Raw genomic sequence first — 21,512 nt, 5'->3', positions numbered from 1 at the left:
TGCTTAGGATGGCTGGAAAATAGGGACTATCAGTCCTGTTAACACTGTCTTTCTGGCATAAATAAATAAACATTGCAGGCATAGATGTAACATTTCAAGGATAAGCAGCCATCTACCAAACTAGAAGACCATTTTCACTTCCTTGCTCTTTATTCTCAGTGAATATTTAAGCATTTTTTTTTTATGTGGAAGTGCTACATCATGAGTGTTCAAGGGATTCCCACTAGCAAGGAAGTGGCAACACAGTAATTAGGAAACACACAGTCAATCATAGGAAACCTGAAAGAAATCAGTCACAGAAACTATTCAGTTCTCAGCTCAGCTCCAAAGCCACTGGTTATAAAGTCCTCTGCTTAAGAAAGTTTTCCCAAAGGCTCCTGCTGAAACAGCTTCATTTAGTACAAAAGAACTCAAACAGTTCTTGCAAAAGTACCCTCTTTGCCTCAGTTACCATTCATATTCCAGAATAGTGAAGGCTTAATTAGTTGAAATAAAACAGTAGCAAAGCAAAAGACTGAGAACCCTCCCCAAAACACCCTACTGTGCAGTAGGGCAATGATCTCTCATAGGAGGCAGAGGACATGGATTCAAAACCCCAGGGGCACAGAGTGCAACCCTACTCCTCTGTGCTTATAAATGAAGCTACAATGCTGTTCAAGCCCTCTGCAACATCATATATTGAATGATGTGATTGTTTTCCATTTCTTTTTTTGGCAAACTCAACACAAATATTTTTGGCTGTAACTTCTCTCTCTTCCTAGTTAACTGTGCCAAAAAAGCCAGTTATCTGTCCCACTCCTGAAAGTTCTCACATCCAAACAGCCAAACATCTGTATTTTCTACTTAAAAGAAAGTGAACTGAAAGGTTGCATAAGGTCACATATGGCAGATCTGGGCTTACAACATTAATAAACAGAATCATCTCTCTTGTATCCACACCGTCCCTGAGAAACTATTAAATCCAACACCCTCTGTAGCTTGCCTGTAATCAGTACTTAAAACTCGAGACTGCGCACTCTACTCTCATAACCACGAAGTAAAATCAGAAATCTTAATGCCTCACATTTTAGTAATCTCTTACAAGTCAAGACACGTCTTTTTCCAGGGGCTGCTTCAAAAAGATAGTTATAGATTACTTCAGTATTTCTATTCAAGCCATAGAGGTCAGTGCAACAGAGCTGAAGTTCTGCAATTCAAGCCTGTGGAACATTTATGCAGGAAAAATATTTTGGAGTTGCTCCTAGAACTGGGAACTATGCAAACACAATTAACAAATAGACATCCACCTACACCCCCCAAACCAAATGAAACTGGATTAAAAGCATGGAATTTGAGCAAGTACTAAAAGGTTTTAAGTGCTGCCCACTTAAAACTCGCATCTACACTTCCCAGTTATTTAAGTTGAATCTTCATCTTTTCACATGAGGAACTAAGACAGATGTATGCATTTTTCAGGACTGCATATTTATAATTACATTTACAGTAGGAACTTACAAATTAATAAATAAACCAGTGAATTGCATTAAAAGTAATTTACAAGACAGACATTTTCTTAGTGAGTATGTGCAGTTGATACATTTATGTTACATTATTAACCATGGAAGCTATACTCAAGTAACTTTATAGCATATGGGATCATGTTTGTTATATGTTAAGCACTTCAAAAATTACACATAAGTGCTTATGAACCAAATGTACAATTAAAATTACATTAGAATATCTCCCTTGGATAATTTTTTAGAGCTTCAAAAGAAGATGTATAATACATCTGTCTCGTTATAGTACAACTGTTATTGGTGTAATAATGTCAAAATTTAATAACTTAATCATAACGGTATAATCCATGTTTAATGGTTTATAGATAAACAAATATTTTTCAATGCACTACTTTGCAACTTCCAAATATTAAGTAGTTTCCTACTATATATGGAGCCTGTACGCACATATGCGTGTAAGTGTGTACAAGCTTGAGGTCAGCCTCTCCACAACACGCCTCCAGTGAAGGAGACAGAAGTTCAAATCAATGAAAATCTCCTAAAGGACAGGTTTGCAGTCCTAGATCACCCTGTTATGTGAGTCCCTCCTCTTGTTTCAGCCAGGCTGAAAGGCAAGCCTTAGAAAGTAATTGTCTTGATTTAATTTCCGCACAGAAGATAGAGATATCTCAGTCCTAGAAGGAAAGGTAAAAGCCACAGCTTTTCTCAAATTTAAGAGCATTATGATGACAGATATCATCGCAACACTCTTTATTGAGAGATATCTCAGAACCCTCACCTCTTGGCTCTTAATTTTTCCCCAACACAGCAAGCAAGGTTTTACACAGGCACCCTGCCCTGATGGCTCAACCCAGACCTCTCTTGTGCTTATGCAGAAGCAGAAACCAAGGGCAGCAATCTATAGAGCTGTTACCAGAGAAACCAGGAAGAGTAAGACACAGAAGACAATGCAGAAGAACAGAGCAACTCAGCAACCCATAGATTTGGGGAATGCTTTCTGGGTTCAGAAACGCCTGAAGAGCAGTAGGTGTTTGCTATCCCTCCTAATTCACTCACTCTTTATTTCTGCTTCTAGCGCCTGGGCACAATTGCACTGCAAGATCCCTGTCACAGACAGGCAGCCACCTAAGAGCCCAAACTTTTCCAGACAGCCACATTTGCTATATTTCAGCAGAATGGGATTCACCAGGAAGGAAGTCAGGCAAAAGCTTTCAAAAGCATGCTCACAGAGGAGGCTCAGACATTACACAGCTCTACACCTACGCCCATTTACCTGCGTGTCATGGAAGGATACGTGGAGTTCATAGTTCTTCAACATCCATGAATGCTTGTATAAATGTTTCAAGGCTAAATGGACAGCGGGCAACACACCCGCTGTTAGGTTTCTTCTATCAATCAGGCAGCTGGTGGGTGAAAGCCCAAGAAGGGAGAGGCGGGTGCGATCCAGTTCCTCAGAGCACCTGACTATTAGTAACACAAACAGCATCACCGTGTCTAGTTTCCAGTTCCAGAATACCATCTTTCCTGGTGCTTTTCTCTTTCTTCCTTCCTTTCCCCTGCAGCCCATATCCCTGAGGAGCAGGCCTTAGATTCCCTAGTTGCCCGACATTTTGCAGCTTTCCTTTGCTTCAGTCAGCTGTGTCCCTCTAAGAAAGGAGCTAATTGCTATTAAAGGATAAAGACTTCTCTACGGCTGGCTTTTCCAATTTGGACTGTAATCCAGCTCACAGCAGTGCTGTGAATCAATACTTCACAAGAATAATCTCTAAGCAAATTGCTCTGCCAAGTCTAATTTTAAACATGTGTCATTTTAAACATTTCTATAGCAGAAATATTCATCCATAGGTGACAGATCAATAAACAAACTAGTGTGATTCCTTTGAAAATAGATGTTCTAGGGGCTGATCGAAGTGATTGCACACTGAACTCTCCCATTGGCAGCAATCTATATGCCTCTGGGTCAGAAGATTGCTTCAGTTTGTTTTATCTTGCACAGATCACATATTCAATTGGCTTCATATAGGCCAAACAAAGAATATAGTCTTGAGTACTGATAATACTTTATATACTTCTAGTGCAAAAGCTGCATCATCTGAAAGTTGTATACCCTCTCCCTGATTCTGCTTTTCTTAGAAACCCCATGCTTCCCTTAAAATCAATGCCAGCTGTGAGCATATACAGAATTCAGGCCTGTTCCTGCCATGTACAGTCACACAGCTTTTGACAGGCATTTCACATATTGTCGTGGCTAGCTAAGTAATGTCATCACACTATTTGCAGTTTTCCGAGTTATATGCCAGGCTATGGAATGGAACAGATGCTGTGCATGCCTAAATGCAGAGAAAATAGTAATGCTGGAGAAAATCTTCTTTGCTGAAGGATAAACAAAACTCAGCAGGGTGAGAAGGGAATATACGCACCACCACACCAGAAAAGAACCTGCACCTCTGCTCCCCAGCATTCGCAGCCTACCTCACCCCTCAGGAAAGCCACATCCTCCCTGCCTCTTTCACTGCAGCAATGCCACTCTTCTCTCCTGTGAACAGGCACCTGGGTGATCCTTTCCCCAGGGATTCAAGCAGCCAGCTCTCCCCATGCCCAGAGAGCCCTTCACACCCACTGGGATGCTGCCATAGGCAGGGGATGGAAATAAAAGAGCCAAGCCCAGGGAAAGGCTGAGAACATCTGGCCTGAGAGATGCTTGTTTGTCCAGGAAGATAAAAGCTCAGATTTTCAGCACAGTGTCATCATACAGGCAGCTGAATAGCAAATTATTTTGCCATCTTGTGGAAATTCAAGATTTCAAAAGAGATGCCCTGTGCCAATCTGGGATGGAAACCCAAAACCTCAAAGGTTTTCATAACTTAATAATCTCAAAGGAAAACATATGGAAGGGCTCATAAGCAGAAGTTTAATTTTGTATAAATCAAATTTTAAATTATATGTTCAGAGCTTGGCAATTTATTTTGTGAATAGTTGACATTTCAAAACAAAGTATTAGCTTGCTCCAGAAAGCAAGGGTGTTTTTTTAATTTTCAGAACACAGAGTTTCAGGTTAACAAATTATTCTGAAACTGATGTACTCCTAAAAAGCTTCTACAGAAAATCTCCAAATAAAGTCTAATTATAAATATTCTAATTAATAATTACAATCTATATATTGCATGACATGAGGACATGGAAGGAAATAGGTAAATGAAAGTAAAAATAGCAAAATAATATTAAAGAAAGAAGTGATAAATGCCTGCCTTGGGCTCAGCAAATAGCCCCAAGCAGGAGAATTCTCTAGACTAAGAAATCTAGCACATTAGCTGGGCACAACGCTAAGTAGGAAGCACACTCTGGTAGCACAATCCAGCATAGCAACAATTTAACACAATGACTTGACAGGTATTTTTTGTTTCTTAGCCTTATGATTCTATAATGTGATTACTGAAAACATGCTTTTTAAACATTTTTTAAACTCAGCTGAAATTCTTCTGTGAGCAGAGGGCCAGTGTATGCCAAGATGTCGCTTAAATCCCATTTAATACCTTTCTTAGAGGCTTAAATAGGATTTTGTTGGTGAAGAGTCCTTGGACCAGCCTTCTTTACCAGCATTATTTCAGCATTTACTACACTAAGGGAGAGGAGGTGAGGAAAGCAGGAAGCACTTATGCTACCAAACCTCAGTAGCTAAGGTGGTCTGAACTGCTCTTCTTCCTATGCCTAAATCTTTTCACTAAATGGGAACATAGGGCTCCGTTAATCATAGCTTTGGCTCATGTTTAGGTAACAGAACAAATGTGGTTTGAATATCTAATATCCTCTTCTGCATCTAAAGACAAATCTGTCCCCACGCCTCATTCAACACCCACTGACCAACCAGTGGCTTTAAATTCCTAAGAGAATTGTCATCACAGGCTATGAAATAATTTTCAGGACCATTTGGGTGAACATCCTTTTTGAGGACATACATTTTAGGGAGCATCATCTCATTCTATAGATACATGACTGGATTCAACCTAGACGAGTGTTTTCTTCTTGTGCTACTTCTGGGTCTCCTTAGAGTTGCTACATTTAAACCATGCCTAACAAAGGACCAAATAAGATCATGTATTAGTGCAGCCTTTGTTACTTGCTTCCTTAAAATTTGCTTCCTAACAGAAACATTTTACTATCCAACCAGACAGTTGTTTCTTATGCAGTACTTTTATTGCTAATTAATTCTGTAGTACTTGCGTCAAAACATGCCCAGAAGTTTTCAATCTGATGAAAAAGACAGCCATGTTTCCCATGCAGGTGACTAATCATACAGGTACAATTTGCAGGTTTAGAGTAGCATCTCCTGAAGCTTAATACCTACAAAAGCACATTGTTATGCCCCTGTCACACATTTGAAGATGTAATCTTTCAACTGAATTTAATCAACACCCTAAGAATTTACTACCAAACATAACAATTGTGAAATCTTAATCTGATAAATCAACTCTCTGCGCCTTATATGCATTTCTCAAAAGTGAAGCTGAATTTCTACGATTATTTGAAATAGTATTAATTTTGAGACTTGGATTCAGGGTCAGAAAATGAAGGCCACTTCGTTTTGAACCCTGCCTTCCCCTCGATTTTGGGAGGCTTTACCAAAGGTAAGTAACTGTTCTTCAGCAGGGTAAGGATCACCGTAGCTGCTGTTTGCAAGAGCTATCTGACAAACCTTAGGACAGAGCTGGTGACCAGATGACTCACTGTTGGCATCTCCTCTGTGAGATCTGCACAAACTGAGTAATTTTCAGAGAGGAAAACTGTAGGAGGAAATTGTGCTCCCTCGTAGGAGCACAGTCCCTGAGAGCTTAAAAAGGAAAATACCCAAACACCTGCCATAAATGTGCTACCTATAACCAATACTTCCCGAAGGCAAAAGGAGAAATCATTTCTGTTTCATCCTCCTTACCACATTTTCCTCTGCTTTTACAGCATTTTAAATTGAGTTCTCAATTCCCTGATCAGTATTTCTGAACTATAAATCACTCAAAGAGTTATTAGTTCATGCAAAAGGTTGACTATAGACTGTATTAACTGTGTTAAAGGCTGGCTATATATTCAAGCTGTATGTCACCTCACGCCTCTCACACAAAACTTCCTCCCCCTTGAGTAACACCCATTAACATTTATAGGATGTTCTAATCCCAGCCTCAGATGTTAGTTTTTTCAAAGTAGGTTATCATTCACCCTTCTTGTCCCATGTGTCTCTGTTCTTGCTGCTTAATTGCTCAATGTAATTAGAGTACAGAGCACTCACACATCCTAAGAAACCTTGGTAATGCATTGGAAACCATCGTGATTTATTTTGGACAGCAACTCCTGTAGTTACATCAAGACCAAGCCTCTACCTACGCCAAGAGCAGCTTCAATACTGAGACACTATTTATCTCCTCTGACGTGTCCCAGCTTTTTAAGAAGCCGGCTGTTCAGCTAAAATTATGTGCCTCCTACAGCATCACCCAAATGACCAGGCTATCTTCTTCAAACTGCCTGACTGACCAGATTTGCTTGTAGCTAGCGACAGTCATCTGAAGAAGGTAATGAAAACTTATTTTTACTGCAAATCCTAATGTGTCACTCCTCATATGTAGCCTGGAAATTTCATCTCTGCTTTTTCACCCTCTTCCCCAGCATTGCAGCACAAAGATCAAATTCATTTCCTTCATTCTGAACAGAAGGCTTGAAGAAAAGAGACAAAATTACTAGTATATACAACATCAGTGAGATTATTCCTGAAGTAATAGATCAAATTCTAGTGGCAGCACTTTGAGAATGAAGATTACAAACTGTAAAAGATTCAGAAGAAAGCCTGAAGAAGAAATGCATAAAAAGCTGGGGAGAACAAAAAACAAAACAAATCAAAAAAGAGCAGTAGCTTAGTCTATCTAGTTTAATATTCAGAGATGGCTTGATCTGAAACTTGCTCTATAATGGATGAAAAAGTAATTTCTAATGATACCAAACTTTTGAACTCATTGGTCAAGGAAAATGCACCTTCTACCCTTCAGCAAACTATTCCTTTTAAAAGAAATAACCTTTATCAGATCAGTTAACTATAGTGCTGCTGCTGATACTGAGGTAACACCTCCTGTGTGACATGACTGTGCCAGTGGTATAGATGCGCCTTGAGTAACAAGGCCCTGGGGACGCAGTACTCCCACATCACTCCTTTTGTTTACATCAAGAAGCTGTTATTTTTGCCAAGGTCAAACATACTGTTTTCAGATATGTGTTAATTACAAAACCGACTATTTATTAAATGACAAGTTTTTAAAAATACCCATACCTTGCATATTTCTCAACTTCAAGGTCTTTGAGAGGTAATAATATAATTCTAAAGGATATTTAATTCTGATAATACTGACACTGACCCTGAAAGAATCTGTATCCCAAAGGCTGAACAAAATCAGCATTTTATTCTGCCAGGCAATTTGAAACTTAAATTACTTACTTGAAGCAAGTAACTATGAATGCCTTTGTTCTTAATTAGAAGTGGCAATTCTAGGTCTCTTCCTCATAGGAGCACGTTGCATTTTCATAGGTGGGCCGGCTTTCTAAAGTGCTGAGTATTCAGCAATTCCCACTGATGTTGACAGAAAATGCAAATCACTCAGTGCTTTTGGTGCAGTTGAGGGACCTAACTTGAAAAACTTCTTGGTTTCAAGAATTGATCTGCAACTGATGCCACTAGCATTGTTCACAGCAAGAAACAGAAATGAGGAGCAGAGGGGAGATTGACTACATTTAAAGACTTAGAAAGCAAAAGTTTTTTGATCACTTTCTCCACATAGTGGTTGCTGTTGTTCTTTATTTTCTTTTACTACATTACACAAAGTCTTCCTGCCACTAGCACGTTCCTTCAGATTAGATTCTCACCAACAACATGGAATTTGGTCCTGCTTACAATTTTTCTAAAGGCAGAAAGTGGAAGGGAAAAAGAAAGAGAAAGTTGACTCTATTTCAGTGAACCTCCTATAAATTATTAATACTTAGGGCTCTCTGAATTCACAGGGAAGAGGAGAAAGCAGAACCCACAGTGCTTTTACGGAACTTGAAAGTTCTATCAAAGACCCCACAGAAGCGCAGAGCTTAATATTTTTATACTACATGTGTATACTAAACATCTCTGCATAATGCTGTTAAGATACACAAGAGTGCACATCTGCTAATCACACCACTTGGAAAAGGTTACATGCTATATTTTATAGCACGCCAAGTGTTAATCTGACAAAAACTGTCGCCTTAGGTAGAGTAAAAATTGTAAAGTAAGGTATGTGTTCTTTGCTACAAAAACCCCACATTAGAGTCACTGTGAAGGCAGGAGCAGTAAACAGTGGAAAGGAAGTTAATTAGCATTCCAAAAGGGGCCTCTTACTACTTCTCCCGGAGGTTTTGTATGTACAATGGTTACTTAAGACAGCTATTGTGTATATGATTCTTCACATAATTCTGTAGTTCAGTGGAGCTGCAGCAGAAGCTGAGGCCTACTGTAGGCAAACAGTAAATTAAAATACATAACTACTTTAAGGAAACAAAAGATTGAACAAATACATTCTTTTAAATATGTATGGTCATGATTCTTTAATCCCGGAAAAATGAGGTTCAGGAAATAATCAGGCATACAGCATGAGTTCCTCTAATGGGGACTGTTGTCAAGGAGCACGTGATTCCAGCAGACACAGCTTGCCATGAAAGAAGTCAACAAGGTCTTCACATATGGTCTGTGACAATCTGAGGAAGGGAAGAAGACTCCTGACTCCAGCAAAATCTAATCCACCAGAACCCTTCATATAAGGCTGGATCCCTTGGATAGCCGTGAAAAAAGCAGGAAAGCCTTGGTCACCCTGCACTTGCAATGACTTCTGACCTCCATAGCCAGGAAGGGATTTCAGGGAGAGCAGCTGTGCAAATGCTGGGAGCTGCTGCTCTCACAACGGTTACGGGGCCAGAGGTTTAAGCTGCACATAGGAATGGACTTTTAAAGGGATTTCAAGCAAATCACAGAGAAAAGTTTTCAGGGAGGAGGATTTTGGGGGATCCTGAAGACACAAGCAGAGGGTTTTCTAAGGTAGATATTCTAGTTCATGGTGGAGCAGGCAGAAATCCCCAAGTGAAATATATGGCCTATATTTTAAGATCTGAATAATCCTAATGGTCCTCTGATCTTAGAACTCATTCATTTCTTAAAAGAAATACTATAGCCATAGCAGGAAACCTAAGTTTTCTAATCCTATCCCTCAAACTCGTGATGTTCCCTTTAAAGCAATTAGTCCATTATCTGGGCCTTCATGTCTCAGGAGCCTCAAAAACAACAATTTGGACAGCTCTGCTGAACTAGCCCTTATGTTCTTCATTCTTTGTGACTATTATTTTCTGAGAGAAGGTGGATATTTGCCTTTAATTTGTTAGCTTTCATTTTCACGTTTGAGAATACTTATTTGGAAAATACTATGCACAAAATTGTCAGAACTAAAGGCCACTGATAATGAAAAAATAATGGCACGGAACTGGACATCAGTCACTGGCTTGGCAATGAGAGTACATGGTTATTTCATCACAAGGGAAAAGAAACAAGTGTTGACTGCTCAGTATGTCCTGTTTCCACTCAGCAGGCAGTATGAAGTAGCCCCCAAATCCAGCAGATCTTATCCACAAACAAAACCTCTGCAAGGAAGCCATCCCACAAGTGTCAGTGTTATGGCAAGGGAAAACACAGCATGACTGAAAATATATCCCAGCTATTCTTAGGGGCACTACCTTCTTTAAGTTGGAGCAGTGCTGTGACTGAACTACTTTGCTTCAGGCAGGAGTCAGTCCTGGTACATTAATGCTAGAGGCAGGGGACCACAAAAGTACTGCAGATCTCATTTCTAGCTCAGCTAGACCCACAAATCAGAGAACGGTGCATCTGGCTCCTGAAAAGCTTCTGTCACTGGTTTAGTTCCAGGATTCTGAGTACAAAAATAAGTTTTTAAAAACGATGATGTATGTGCAGTGTACCCCCTCAGTTTGGAATCCCACAGTTTGAAATAGAGTTCTTTCTTTGGGTAAATGGGGCTGCTGCATATCAACACGGATCTCCACAGTCACACCTGCGCTGACTGGCCTCAGTGTACCTCTCTGTAGAGCCTCAGCAGCTCCAAAAATTATTTGAGCCAAAAACAATCATGGAAGGTTTTGCTCTGCTAACTTCTAACACTCGATTCCCTGAGCCAGACTGCCATATGCAGTGGTTCAACCCTTCCCAAGGAGAAGTATTTCCTTTCCTGTGACAGCAAAGGCCTCCACTTGAGTTTCATGAAAGAACTGTTTGGCTCCCAGCTTCTGCGGTTTGCTCAAATGCATTGTTCTTCCATCATATACCATGAAGATGTCCATAAGGCAATGAAATTGAAAGCAGAGAACAAAGCTCAAGACACGCATGCACCATCATGCATAGATCATTAATGTGAGATGGTGCTTTGTAGCCTTGACATGTGATGCTATTTACGCTGTCATCCCAAATAGTTAAGTGTATTTAATTACAACAGTATAAATATTACATTGACAACTTTTTGTGCGAATGCTGTCATTAAATCTCTCTTCTAGCTCCTCCTTTCCCTTTTTCTATCGCAAATATTTTCTTCACAGTTATCACAAGGATATTACACCCCATCTTTTCCACAAACTTGGGTAATTCAGTCTGGTTGATAACCATATCAGAGGATAGGGCCTCCCCCCTCTTTCTCCAAACATAAACGGAAACTCCTTCCTGGATTTATTCAAAAAATAATTTTTTTCCCTGCTGACAGAGCGTGTTTAGCATTTGAATCAAAAGATTCCAGAACAGTGTGTTTTGCAGTATGCATAGGATAAGTTATACATGAAATTGCAAGACATATGCCAGAAAATGATACAGTGGCTTTAATCTCTTTGCTGAGATATTTAGAGGATATACATTCTGCAGGTCTGGGATCCGCACCCAGAGGAGTGGGTGCAGTGAATACATGATTTCTCTCCTCTCCCCACCCACATCTTAGCATCAGCAGAGAAGCCAGCATAAAATTAACATAAACACTTAACTTTTAGATTATTCCCTTCAAGTTTATAAAACTCTAGAGCAAAAAGAGGTTATGTCACAAATGGAGCCGTATTATGCGAAAGTCAAAGGGGACACTGACTATTTAAAGCAATATGTCCCTTCCAAGCAGAACATTGCCAGCAGAGTAGACAGTGATCGTCATCCATACACACAGCATACTGCATTTTAATGCTACACTCTGCATATATCAGACAGTGCAAGTACTTGGTAATATTTAAAGGCAACAAATTACCCAACTACTTCAACATATGCCAGACACAAGCTCATCTGACGTGACAAGTATCAGCCTGATCAGTCTGCTGTAAACTGGACCCTCTTTCAGACCCTAATATCTCCTCTGTGTTCAGCTGACTGTTACTCTTAGATGACCCAGCACCGCCTTACCTGTCCCATTCTAAGCACTACCTTAAAAATGAGAATAAAGCTCCAGACAATTTAGTACTCAGAGCACTCACAAGCATGTCAGGGATCACTCCCAGAGTCCCGACTTGGCTTTGGTACACTTTACTTCACTGCACAAAGCCAGCTGCTGTCAGAGTGACTTGAACCTATGCCTCCTAAGACAAAGGGCCTAACTAACACGTCATGTGCACTTCTTTCTAAAAGTGTGCCCTTGCTCACTTCTGTTAGGGCAGAGTTGGGTAAACGGTAGGTGTTTGTCCCTCTCTTAGGGCTATCAGCTATGACTGAATGCTGTGATTCATGTTCCTGGATAGACACCTTATTTTGCACCACTGACAACAAACCCACTCTCCTGTTTCCAGAATATGTACCCCATCCTTAGTGAAAGCAAACATGAGTCTTACTTCCACTTGCAGGAACAAGATATGAGTCAACTTTGTCAACACCATTCATGGCTGGACTTTCTGGAAGAGACATCTTTATTTGGATGCTGAGGGTCTTTTTTAACTTAGGATAGCTCCAGGAATGACCCAGACTGGTGCACGACCTGTAAAACTTTCTTAAACTTTGAGTGAGGAGGGGTTTACTGAAAATACAGATAATTTTTTAGTAAAAGAAGAAAATAAAGAGAAGGTCTACTCATATTATACTTAGCCTGTAACTTCCTGTCAGATAAATTAGGCAAGGCACTTTCTACTTAATTACAGAATAGAAGGCAAATATGTATTAAATGTCAGTAAGTTCACATTTTCCTTCAGATTATGCGGAGTCCTATGCATTTTCCAGCGCACACCCTTCTATGCCAACCTGCTATTTAAAGGTATTAGAGTGTATTATTACACAAAGATGAGATTATATCAGGATTACGGAATATTATTTGTAGTAGTTAGAGAAAATTACATAATCTCATCCCCATAGCATGAATATACTTCCCTCTTTGGGCTATTATACACACTTACTTCTGGAAGGTGTCTTTTTCAGCTTGTCAAGGCTCACTTTGATCTTCAGAAACAAGTAAAGGGATTCTAACTTGCATACAAAGCTTTCTTGACTATACGTGTTTAGATCTAAAACAAATTCAGCCTCCCTGTGCACCACTTGCAGCACTGCTCCTACAAGGTATCAGAAGGGTATTTGAGGGAAGATGTCCAGCTGTTGAAAGGCAGATATCCAACTTCCATTAAAGCCCTTGTCTTTCACTACGCCTCTTCCTCTAGTTTCTGCATAGTCAGTTTTTGCCTGATGCAAGTGAAATACTGTTGAAATTGATTATTTGTCTACTAGGATGTTTAATTCCTTTATTTCAGGGTTGTTCTGCTTTTTTTTTCCTGTAACAGATGTGTGTCAGGTTGTGTCAGGTTCTCAAGTGTGTGTCAAGCAGAAATCATCTTTCCTGATTTGCATGAAGTTACCAACTGCATCTAGTTTATGTGAAGCTTTTTATCTCATTATTTTGCAAAACACTTATTTGCATTTTCGACCAACTAAAGATACAATCATAGGGACAGGAAAAGGAAGAAATATAATATCATGGTTATTGATCAAAAGCCATAAACTATCAAGCAGCCTTAACTTCTAGGACCTGGTCCAAGGGCAGTTAGAATCAGTGCATTACTGCCATTAATTTCAATGGGGTTTGGATAAGACTCTTCACAGATGATCACTTTATAAATGCTCTAGCTTCTAAAATAATGTTATTATGAAATTTTGCCTAAGAGTCTCATCTAGAGTTTGCTCCTGCTCTCATTGAAATGAATAGCATACATTAAAGCCACTAACTCAGACCAGAGTTTTGCAAGTGCCTACACCTGAGCTTTTTTTTTTTTATTGACTGAACCTACATAGAAATGTCCAAATAGATAAAGATACGCTCATGGGGTAGCAAAGCACAGTTCACTGAACTGGATCAGGATCACACTCCAAATACATTTAATCATCAAAAATGCTCAAGACAGAAGCCTCTGCATTTTTATTACCAGTGGCCATATTTTGTAATAAAGACATAATTCACACAGTCACAACTGGTTGAGACATTAGATTAAGGATTGTACTTAAGTGTTTAATTTAGTTCAAATGCTTTGAAAAACACTAGGGCTGCTGCTCATGTACTCAAAGGTTAGTGTGTTCAAGCGCTGACAAACATCACTCAAACTTAGAAGGTACAACTGCAATTTTTCACATGGTTGGTCAGAAAGTAAAGGCCTTATAAGGCTTCATTATACAAAACAGAAGTACCAAACAAATGAAAACATTCAGTTCAATGCTGACAGAAAACTACCTGAATGCATAATTAAAAAAGAAACCAAAACAAACCCAAGAAATCCAATGGTCATTTTAATTATTATTTGCAATACAAATATCAGGTTGCAACAGTGGGAGATTTTGGAAAGCCACGAGGGAGAATATAAGAGTTTCTGAATCACTGCCATGCATTTCCTACAAAAATATACTACAATTATATCTTCAGTTATTAAAAGATCCCATGTGTTCAAGTCTCCACGTTTTCCTTTTTCAAGAGCCAACAATGTCACAAGCACCACCTGGGAAGCCCAGAGAGGACGAACTACTCCCTAGTCTGTGATTACGCAACGATAAAGATCCAGGCCCTTCAGGCATACCTATTTATTGGTGACCTGGGAAAATAGGCTCAGGACCTAAGTGGGCATGATGAGCCATCTACCCTTCTGCTTACCGTAAGTGCAGTGAAGGAATAAGGTAATGTCTGAACCCAGTGAAAAAGTTTGTGCTGCCATTATGTATTTAATGGCTATTCCAGCCATTAGTCTGTTCCGCTTTGGTGCAGTCAATCTAGCGCTCTTCATGAATGCCAAGTTATTTACTTGTCACTACTAAGCATGCAATCATGAGCCAACCGTACTCCAAATATATACATTCGCCTGACTTAGCATTCCATAACCATCCATTTATTAATTGCTTAAAAGCATTCAAAGCTACAGAGCAAGCTGGCAACATGACCCTGATTCTTTATGTCCCTAGAGCACAAAACAGTCAAAATGCAATTTTTATGAAACTGATACTCATTCTAGAACAAAAAGGGCATTTTTTCCACTGAATATTTTAACAGTAACTACCTAGTTCAGAACCTAAAATCTGTATGAAGAACTTCAAAATATTTTGACTGCAATAAAATGCAGCACCTTATTGATCATAATGCTACTGTATGAAGAAGGAAGATCCTGTCTAGGCTTCTCTACTTTCTATGACTGTTATTTTTGTAACAATTCCACCCAAGTGATGGATTTAAATAAAATAATAATGAAAACAGGCTTAGGAAAACTGTGATTTTTGTCTAACATGTACCTCACTTTATGAAACTGGTTATGCCAGTCAGAAAATCCCCCATAATTCTTTTCATTATAATTGCAGAGTTCCCTGAGATTCACTGTGTTTAAGGAAACAAGCAGTTACTCTAGGCTGTTCTTGCCCGTATTCCCTTTCGGTACTCAGTCTTGTTCCCACAACACAACATGATGGCAGCATGCTCTCTCCTAAATGACATCTTCAACAGTATTGCCCTCCACGCATTTATGCTTAGAGGTATCTGAAAAATTACTGTGATAAATTTATGTCAATAAAAAGCCACCTTACAGAGGCTTCTGTAGAATTTTTGGGATGGAGATACTGTCACACGAAGCAGTGCAGCCTGTCATTGCTGTTCTCAGCTTGCTCCCTTCAGATCCTGAGAACCGAAGGGGAGAAGACAAGGGCTTCCTTAAATGACAGCCGGGAAGATTTTCAGTAGTCACTGGTTTTACCGCGGATTGTCTTGGAAATGAGCACCCACCGCCAGCGTTATACGGGGAACGACTGCCATCTTCAGGAACGCCTCGATATTGAATCACCACGTACCCTTCGCAAGCACACGGTTACTGAAGTTGTGACCAAAACCAAACGCAGTTGTGGGTGATTGGTGGTGGGAACCAACTCCTCACCTCTCTCCCTGCCTCTTTCTCGCCCCCAGGTAAAGCAGAGATGTTTCCCCTCACCGCACCGCGCAGGGCTCCTCGCCCAGCTCATCCCGCCCGCCTCTGGCAGCGCTCCGGAGCGGGGCACCCCGCCGGGCTCTTCGCGGGGACGGGTACTGCAAATTTAACTCTTTCCGAGGGGCACCTCCTCTCCCAGTCGCGCCAGAGGACAGGTGGGGAGAGAAGGAGGGAGACCCGGGGGAATCTGCAAGACCCTCCCCTCCTCCTTCTCAAACACGGCTGCTGCCGCTGCCCTTCGCGCCCCGGCGCTGCACGGGATAAATCGGGATGCCCGTTGGCGGGGAGGGGGAGTCAAGCGGCCGGCATGCATCTGTTGCTGAACGGGCAGCGGCAGAGAGAGGGATGAGATGCGGCCGCAGCTTTGCTGGGCAAGGGATCGCCTTCCTCCCGCCGCTGCATGTGCGTGCCAAGGGCAGCGGATCCCAGTCGCCGCCAGCCGTCGCCCCGGGCCCAGCGCCGCGCTGCCAGCTGCCGGGCAGGGGCGCCCCCGGAGCGACGGGGGCGAGCCCTGGCTGCTGGGAACCCGCTCGGAATGTGCGGGGCGAGGAGGGTACGGCCCGCCAGCTCCACTTCCTCTCCCTCCGCCGCCGGTCCCTCCACATCTGCGGGGCCCGGCGGGCAGGGTGGGCTCGGAGGCGCCGCGCACGGCCCCGCCGGCAGCCGCAGCCCCGGCCCGGGCGTCCGCGCTGCCCTTGCGCCCCGGCACCCGCAGCGCCCCGGGACCGGGCGGTGACGCCCCCCCTGCGCCCGGCGGCAGGTCCCTACCTCCGTGTCGTAGAGCCGCAGGTCCAGGAAATAGGGGTTGAGCAGGGATTCGTTGCGGATCTGATCCATGGCAAGCTGCACGGCGGGCAGCACCCCCCGGCCGATCTTGCTCTTCTGGTCCTCCTCGGACTGGCTGAGCGGCATCAAGCCCATGATGGAGATCGGCGTGGTGGCGTTGGGGGGCAGCCCGGCCGCCCCCCGGGAGCTGCCCCGCGGCCAGCCCCAGCCCGGCGGCGCCCAGCCCAGGCACAGGAGCAGCAGCAGCATGGCAGGGCTGGAGGTGGCAGCGGCCGGTCTCCGCGGAGAGGGATGCATGCTGCTGGATGGTGGGAGGAGGAGGAGGAGGACTGAGGGAAGGGGGGACGGGCAGAGCGGCGGAAGGGAGCCGAGCCCCTCTTAGTCCGGGCGCATCCCCCGGCGGCAGAAGCCAAGGCGGGAGGAAAAGAGCCGCCTGTCTCCGCTTCTCCGGGAGCCTCGAGGTCTCCTCTCTCTTCTCCCCTCTCCCCTCCCCTCTCCCCTCCCCTGGCAATAATCCTTCTGGCAATGGCGCCTACTCCTTCTCAGGTCTGCCAGCTGCAGCCACCAGGAGCAATAAATAAATAAATAAACCCCCCCACCACGCACACACAGGCACGCTCCCCACCACCTTCCTCCTCCTCCTCCTCCTGGCTCCCAGGCAGCAGAGCAAGGGAGCGGGACCTGCCTCTGCCTCCCCGGCTGCTCTCCCCCCTCTCCGCTCAGGGAGGGACAGCACCTCTCAGGCGCGGAGGGGGGGCCCGAGCAGCCCTCATTGAACACCTCCCTCCCTCCCCCCTCCTCCTCCTCCTCCAAAAGGGGAAAAAAAAGGGGGGGGGGGAAATAAGGATGCTCCGGCACAGCAGACGCAGAAGAGGAAAAAGCCTCCCCCCTCTCCCCGAGCAGCGGAGGAGAGGACGGGAGCGGTGCCGAGGAGCCGGGGCGGGGGTGCTAGTGCCGCATTCCCGGGGAGCTGGGGCAGCGCAGCGGGCGTCCCGCGGGCCGGGCAGCCCCCGCCGCGGGCGCGAGATGCCTCCTGCGCCCGTCCTTCCTTCGGGTCGGGGTCGGGCAGAGCCGCCGGGCTTGATGAGCGCAGCCCGGGGATGAGGGCAGAGCAAAGTGTGCGGCGGCGGCAGCGGGGCCGGGCCCACGTTCCCGCACGGCACCGGCTCCAGGTGGGGCTCCCTGCGCGGGGGGGTTGGGGGGGAGCAGCTCCCTCCCTCCCTCCTTCCCTTCTCCGGGCGGCGGGTGCCGCGCGCACCGGACCGCGCGCTCCTCGCGCGGAGGCGCGGACGCCCCACGCGCGACCCGCCACGCGCGCGCGCGCGCGCACCCCCGCGCCCACCCCCGCGCGCACCCACTGGCGGGCGCAAGGGAGCGGCTCCCCCCCCGCCCCACGCGCTGCCCGGTGCACCCCTCCTCTTCCTCTTCCCCGCGCACACGCGGTACGCGAGCATCCTCCCACGCGTGCCTCGGCTCCTCCGCGCCGTTTCCGCACACACACGCACACGCGAGGCGCGGCGGGCGGGGAGGATGCGCGTGTGTGCCCGTTTCTGCCGTTATCATTTCCCCGCCGAAACCCGGCACCGTGAACGGAGGCCGCAGCAGGACTCGGCGGTCCCCCGCGGGCTGCCCCCCTCCCCAGCAGGTTACTTGCGTGTCTCAGCGGACGCGGGTCGTGCCCCGCACATTGCCCGAGGCTCTCTGCCCCGCTCCCGGCATGGCCCCCCGCCGCCTCCCAGGAGCACGTTCACGTTGCCCACCCTGCATCGTGGCATGCAAAGTCCCCGAGGAGCGGCGCGGTGTGCTCGTTTGTCCCGAGACAGGAGGCAAAACGGGAAACTTTCCCTAACCCTGCCTTTAGGCACCTCGCGTTTTACGCGTGTTCCTGATTTTTCCTGAAGTCACTTGCAACAAACCTTTGAAGATCAGCCTAATGCATCTAATACCACATATGTGGCACCTGTGAAGTTAATTGGAAGGAATATGGATTAATTAATTCTAAGATCATTGCGACCTGACTTGAGGGTAAAAGGCCTTGTAGCACTCGCTGCTTTGCAGCCTTTCTCTCAGAATGGCATCCAACGGTGTTGACTTCAAGACATCAGTGGTGAAGAGTCCACCACATCTCTCGATAAATCCTTTCAGTCATCAGTTTGCTAGGAAGTGCATCCTCTATTCAGTAACAATTTGTCTTACTTCAGTCTCTAGTCACAGGTTCTTGTCATACCTTTATCAGCTTAGGGAGACAGAGTGTCCGTGATCCTCTCCTATGCATGGGGGCTAAGATTAACCATGGCATTTTGCTTCTGTGAAATAATGAGACCAACCTTCCCTTGCCTCAGGAGTCCTTCCTGGGGGCACTTCCGAGGCACCTCTCCTTTTCCAGATTTATGTGTGAACTGGTCTGTGAGACACAGCAACCTGTCAGCGCGGGGCACCGGCGCACCTGCAGCACCTCCCTCAGCACCAGCCACCCCCAAGGGCCAGCAGGTTGGCAGAACTAAACCTGCAGGCAAACCAGCCAGCTGGCAGGCCTTGTGTGACTACCTCTTCATGGAACACGTTTAGTATCGAAAGGGGGCTGACAGGAAATCTAGAGAGGGACTTTTTACAAGGGCAGGTAGGGATAAAACAAGGGGGTATGGCTTTAAGCTGACAGAGAGTAGATTTAGGCTAGATATAAGGAAGAAGTTCTTCACTATAAACGGTTAGGCACTGGCACAGGTTGCCCAAAGAAGCTGTGGCTGTCCCTGGCAGTGTTCAAGGCGAGGTTGGACGGGACTTAGAGCAACCTGGTCTAGAGGAAGGTGTCCCTACCCATGGCAGGGGGTTGGAACAAGATGATCTGTAATGTTCCTTTTAACCCAAACCATTATATAATTCTATGAATAATCTACACCATGTTTTTAACCTGTACTGCCTAAAAGTATGATCTACTTGTTCCTTCCTGTGCACACAATCTTGCTTTATCTGTATAAATGACCTGTCCAGCAGTTTGTCACCTGAAAACTTACTGGTATCTTACTTTCCTCCAGAAAATTCTCATGACACCAAGAACAGATCTTCCTAGGATGCCAACAGGAATAGGTGCCACACAGAATCTGTATAATGTTATTTTTAATCAGAACTTCATATGCTAAATGATGTTTCACCATTCTCAGCTTTCTCTGGAATAGATACGAAGTTTATTTGTCAAAATCTGTTTCACAGAAAATCGTTCTTCACTGCTTGTATCCCGTACCATTCTGTGATCTTCTCCAGCACTTGGCTACCAGGACTACAGCTACTTGGATCACTATGGTTATCATTTTACAATACTGGCAGCATATTAACACACATACTCACACGGTGTCTGGAATGTCATCAGCTTCCAAAGCTTTTTGTATTTTTTAAAAGCCATTTCCCAGCAATCAGTCTTTCTGAAAGAAAGCTTTAGTCCAAGTTCTGTGGCACAACAGAATGAATACCTTCAATATTAACAGCTGCTTGACATCCTTCTTCTTTGTTACTGATGCAGCAGCAGCAAATGCCCCTTTGTTGCTTTAAGAATCAAATGCATCTCCTCACTTCTTTCCAAACATAGGTTATTTCATAGTACCATTCAGTGTAAAGCTCGAGGCTTGCCCTCGTGTGGGAGGCAGAGCCCAGCTGCCAGGAAGGGAGATCCTGGGGAGGGACACACCTAGGAAGTGCTATGTCATGGAGCTAGCACTTACCATGGAGTACAAAAACAGTTCCAAAATCAGGCCCAGGAAACCAAGATTTACCTTGCCCAGAAAGTTAAGGCAGACTTTTCAGAGTTAGTCTCTGATGATACCTTCTCATTTTGGATTCATCAGGCAGATCACAGAGTCATAGTCATGGAATCACAGAAAGGTTTGGGTTGGAAAGGACCTTAAAGATCATCTAGCTCCAAACCCCCTGCCATGGGCAGAACACCTTCCACTAAACCAGGTTGCTCAAAACCCCATCCAACTTGGCCTTGAACACTGCCAAAGATTCATTCACAGCTTCTCTGGGCAACCTGTGCCAGTGCCTTACCACCTTCATAGTGATTCTCTCTGTATACATCATTCTGTGCAGAATGGGAACCCTATGGTGGTAGTTCATCTGTATGGGCAGATCCACCTTCAGACAAAAGAAGTCCCGGCTCCTGTGGCTGACCTGCAGAAGCCTAGAGTATTGCTGGATGTCATTTAAACCCAGCAAAGCCACACTTCAACTTGCAGTATTTAGTAATGTGGCACTTCTGACCTGACTCTTTTTTTGTCTTTGCATTCCCTGTCAGTAAAATAGAGGTGCTCTTCCTTCATGGTCTTACTGTGAAGATGGAATAACATTTGGGAATATTATAATTTGGGAAAATTATAATATTTGGAATAATATTTGGGAAGGGCTAAGACAGTGTAACATTCAAGCTCCATTAAAATAAAATGCTAAGAAAATAACCTTTATTTTTCAGGCTAGGGATTTACTATGGGGAAGTAAATAAGGCTGTATATTGAACAATGAAGATTAGGGAAATAAGCCTTTCAAAATTGTTCCTGTGTACTCAGTGAGGCACGAAAAAGCCTCCCTATCTTTTGTAAAAACAGTAACAGGGAACATGCTGCAAGAAAACCACGTAATTCAAGACAACGGTGTAATAGATGCACTGAGGCTAAATTCAGATTTAACAAATAACTTTATTTGTGACACTTTCAAATATTCATTTGCAATCCT

The 21,512-nt window shown here is 44.2% G+C and overlaps 1 protein-coding gene across 1 annotated transcript in view; it reads right to left on the bottom strand.

Moving 5' to 3' along the window:
• GABBR2 (gamma-aminobutyric acid type B receptor subunit 2) overlaps positions 1-17,087 on the bottom strand; it is a gene marked incomplete at both ends in the record, with an annotated part of 455,829 nt that extends 438,742 nt beyond the window's left edge. The window contains one exon of the mRNA XM_080610768.1: positions 16,773-17,087. Coding sequence (XP_080466894.1) covers positions 16,773-17,087 — 315 coding nt within the window. The remainder of the gene's footprint in view (positions 1-16,772) is intronic.
• Between the last annotated feature and the right edge of the window lie 4,425 nt (positions 17,088-21,512).

This window comes from Psittacula echo, assembly GCF_963264785.1.
Source record: "Psittacula echo genome assembly, chromosome: 2".
NCBI classification, from domain to species: domain Eukaryota; kingdom Metazoa; phylum Chordata; class Aves; order Psittaciformes; family Psittacidae; genus Psittacula; species Psittacula echo.
This window is presented reverse-complemented; position numbering and strand designations above follow the sequence as displayed.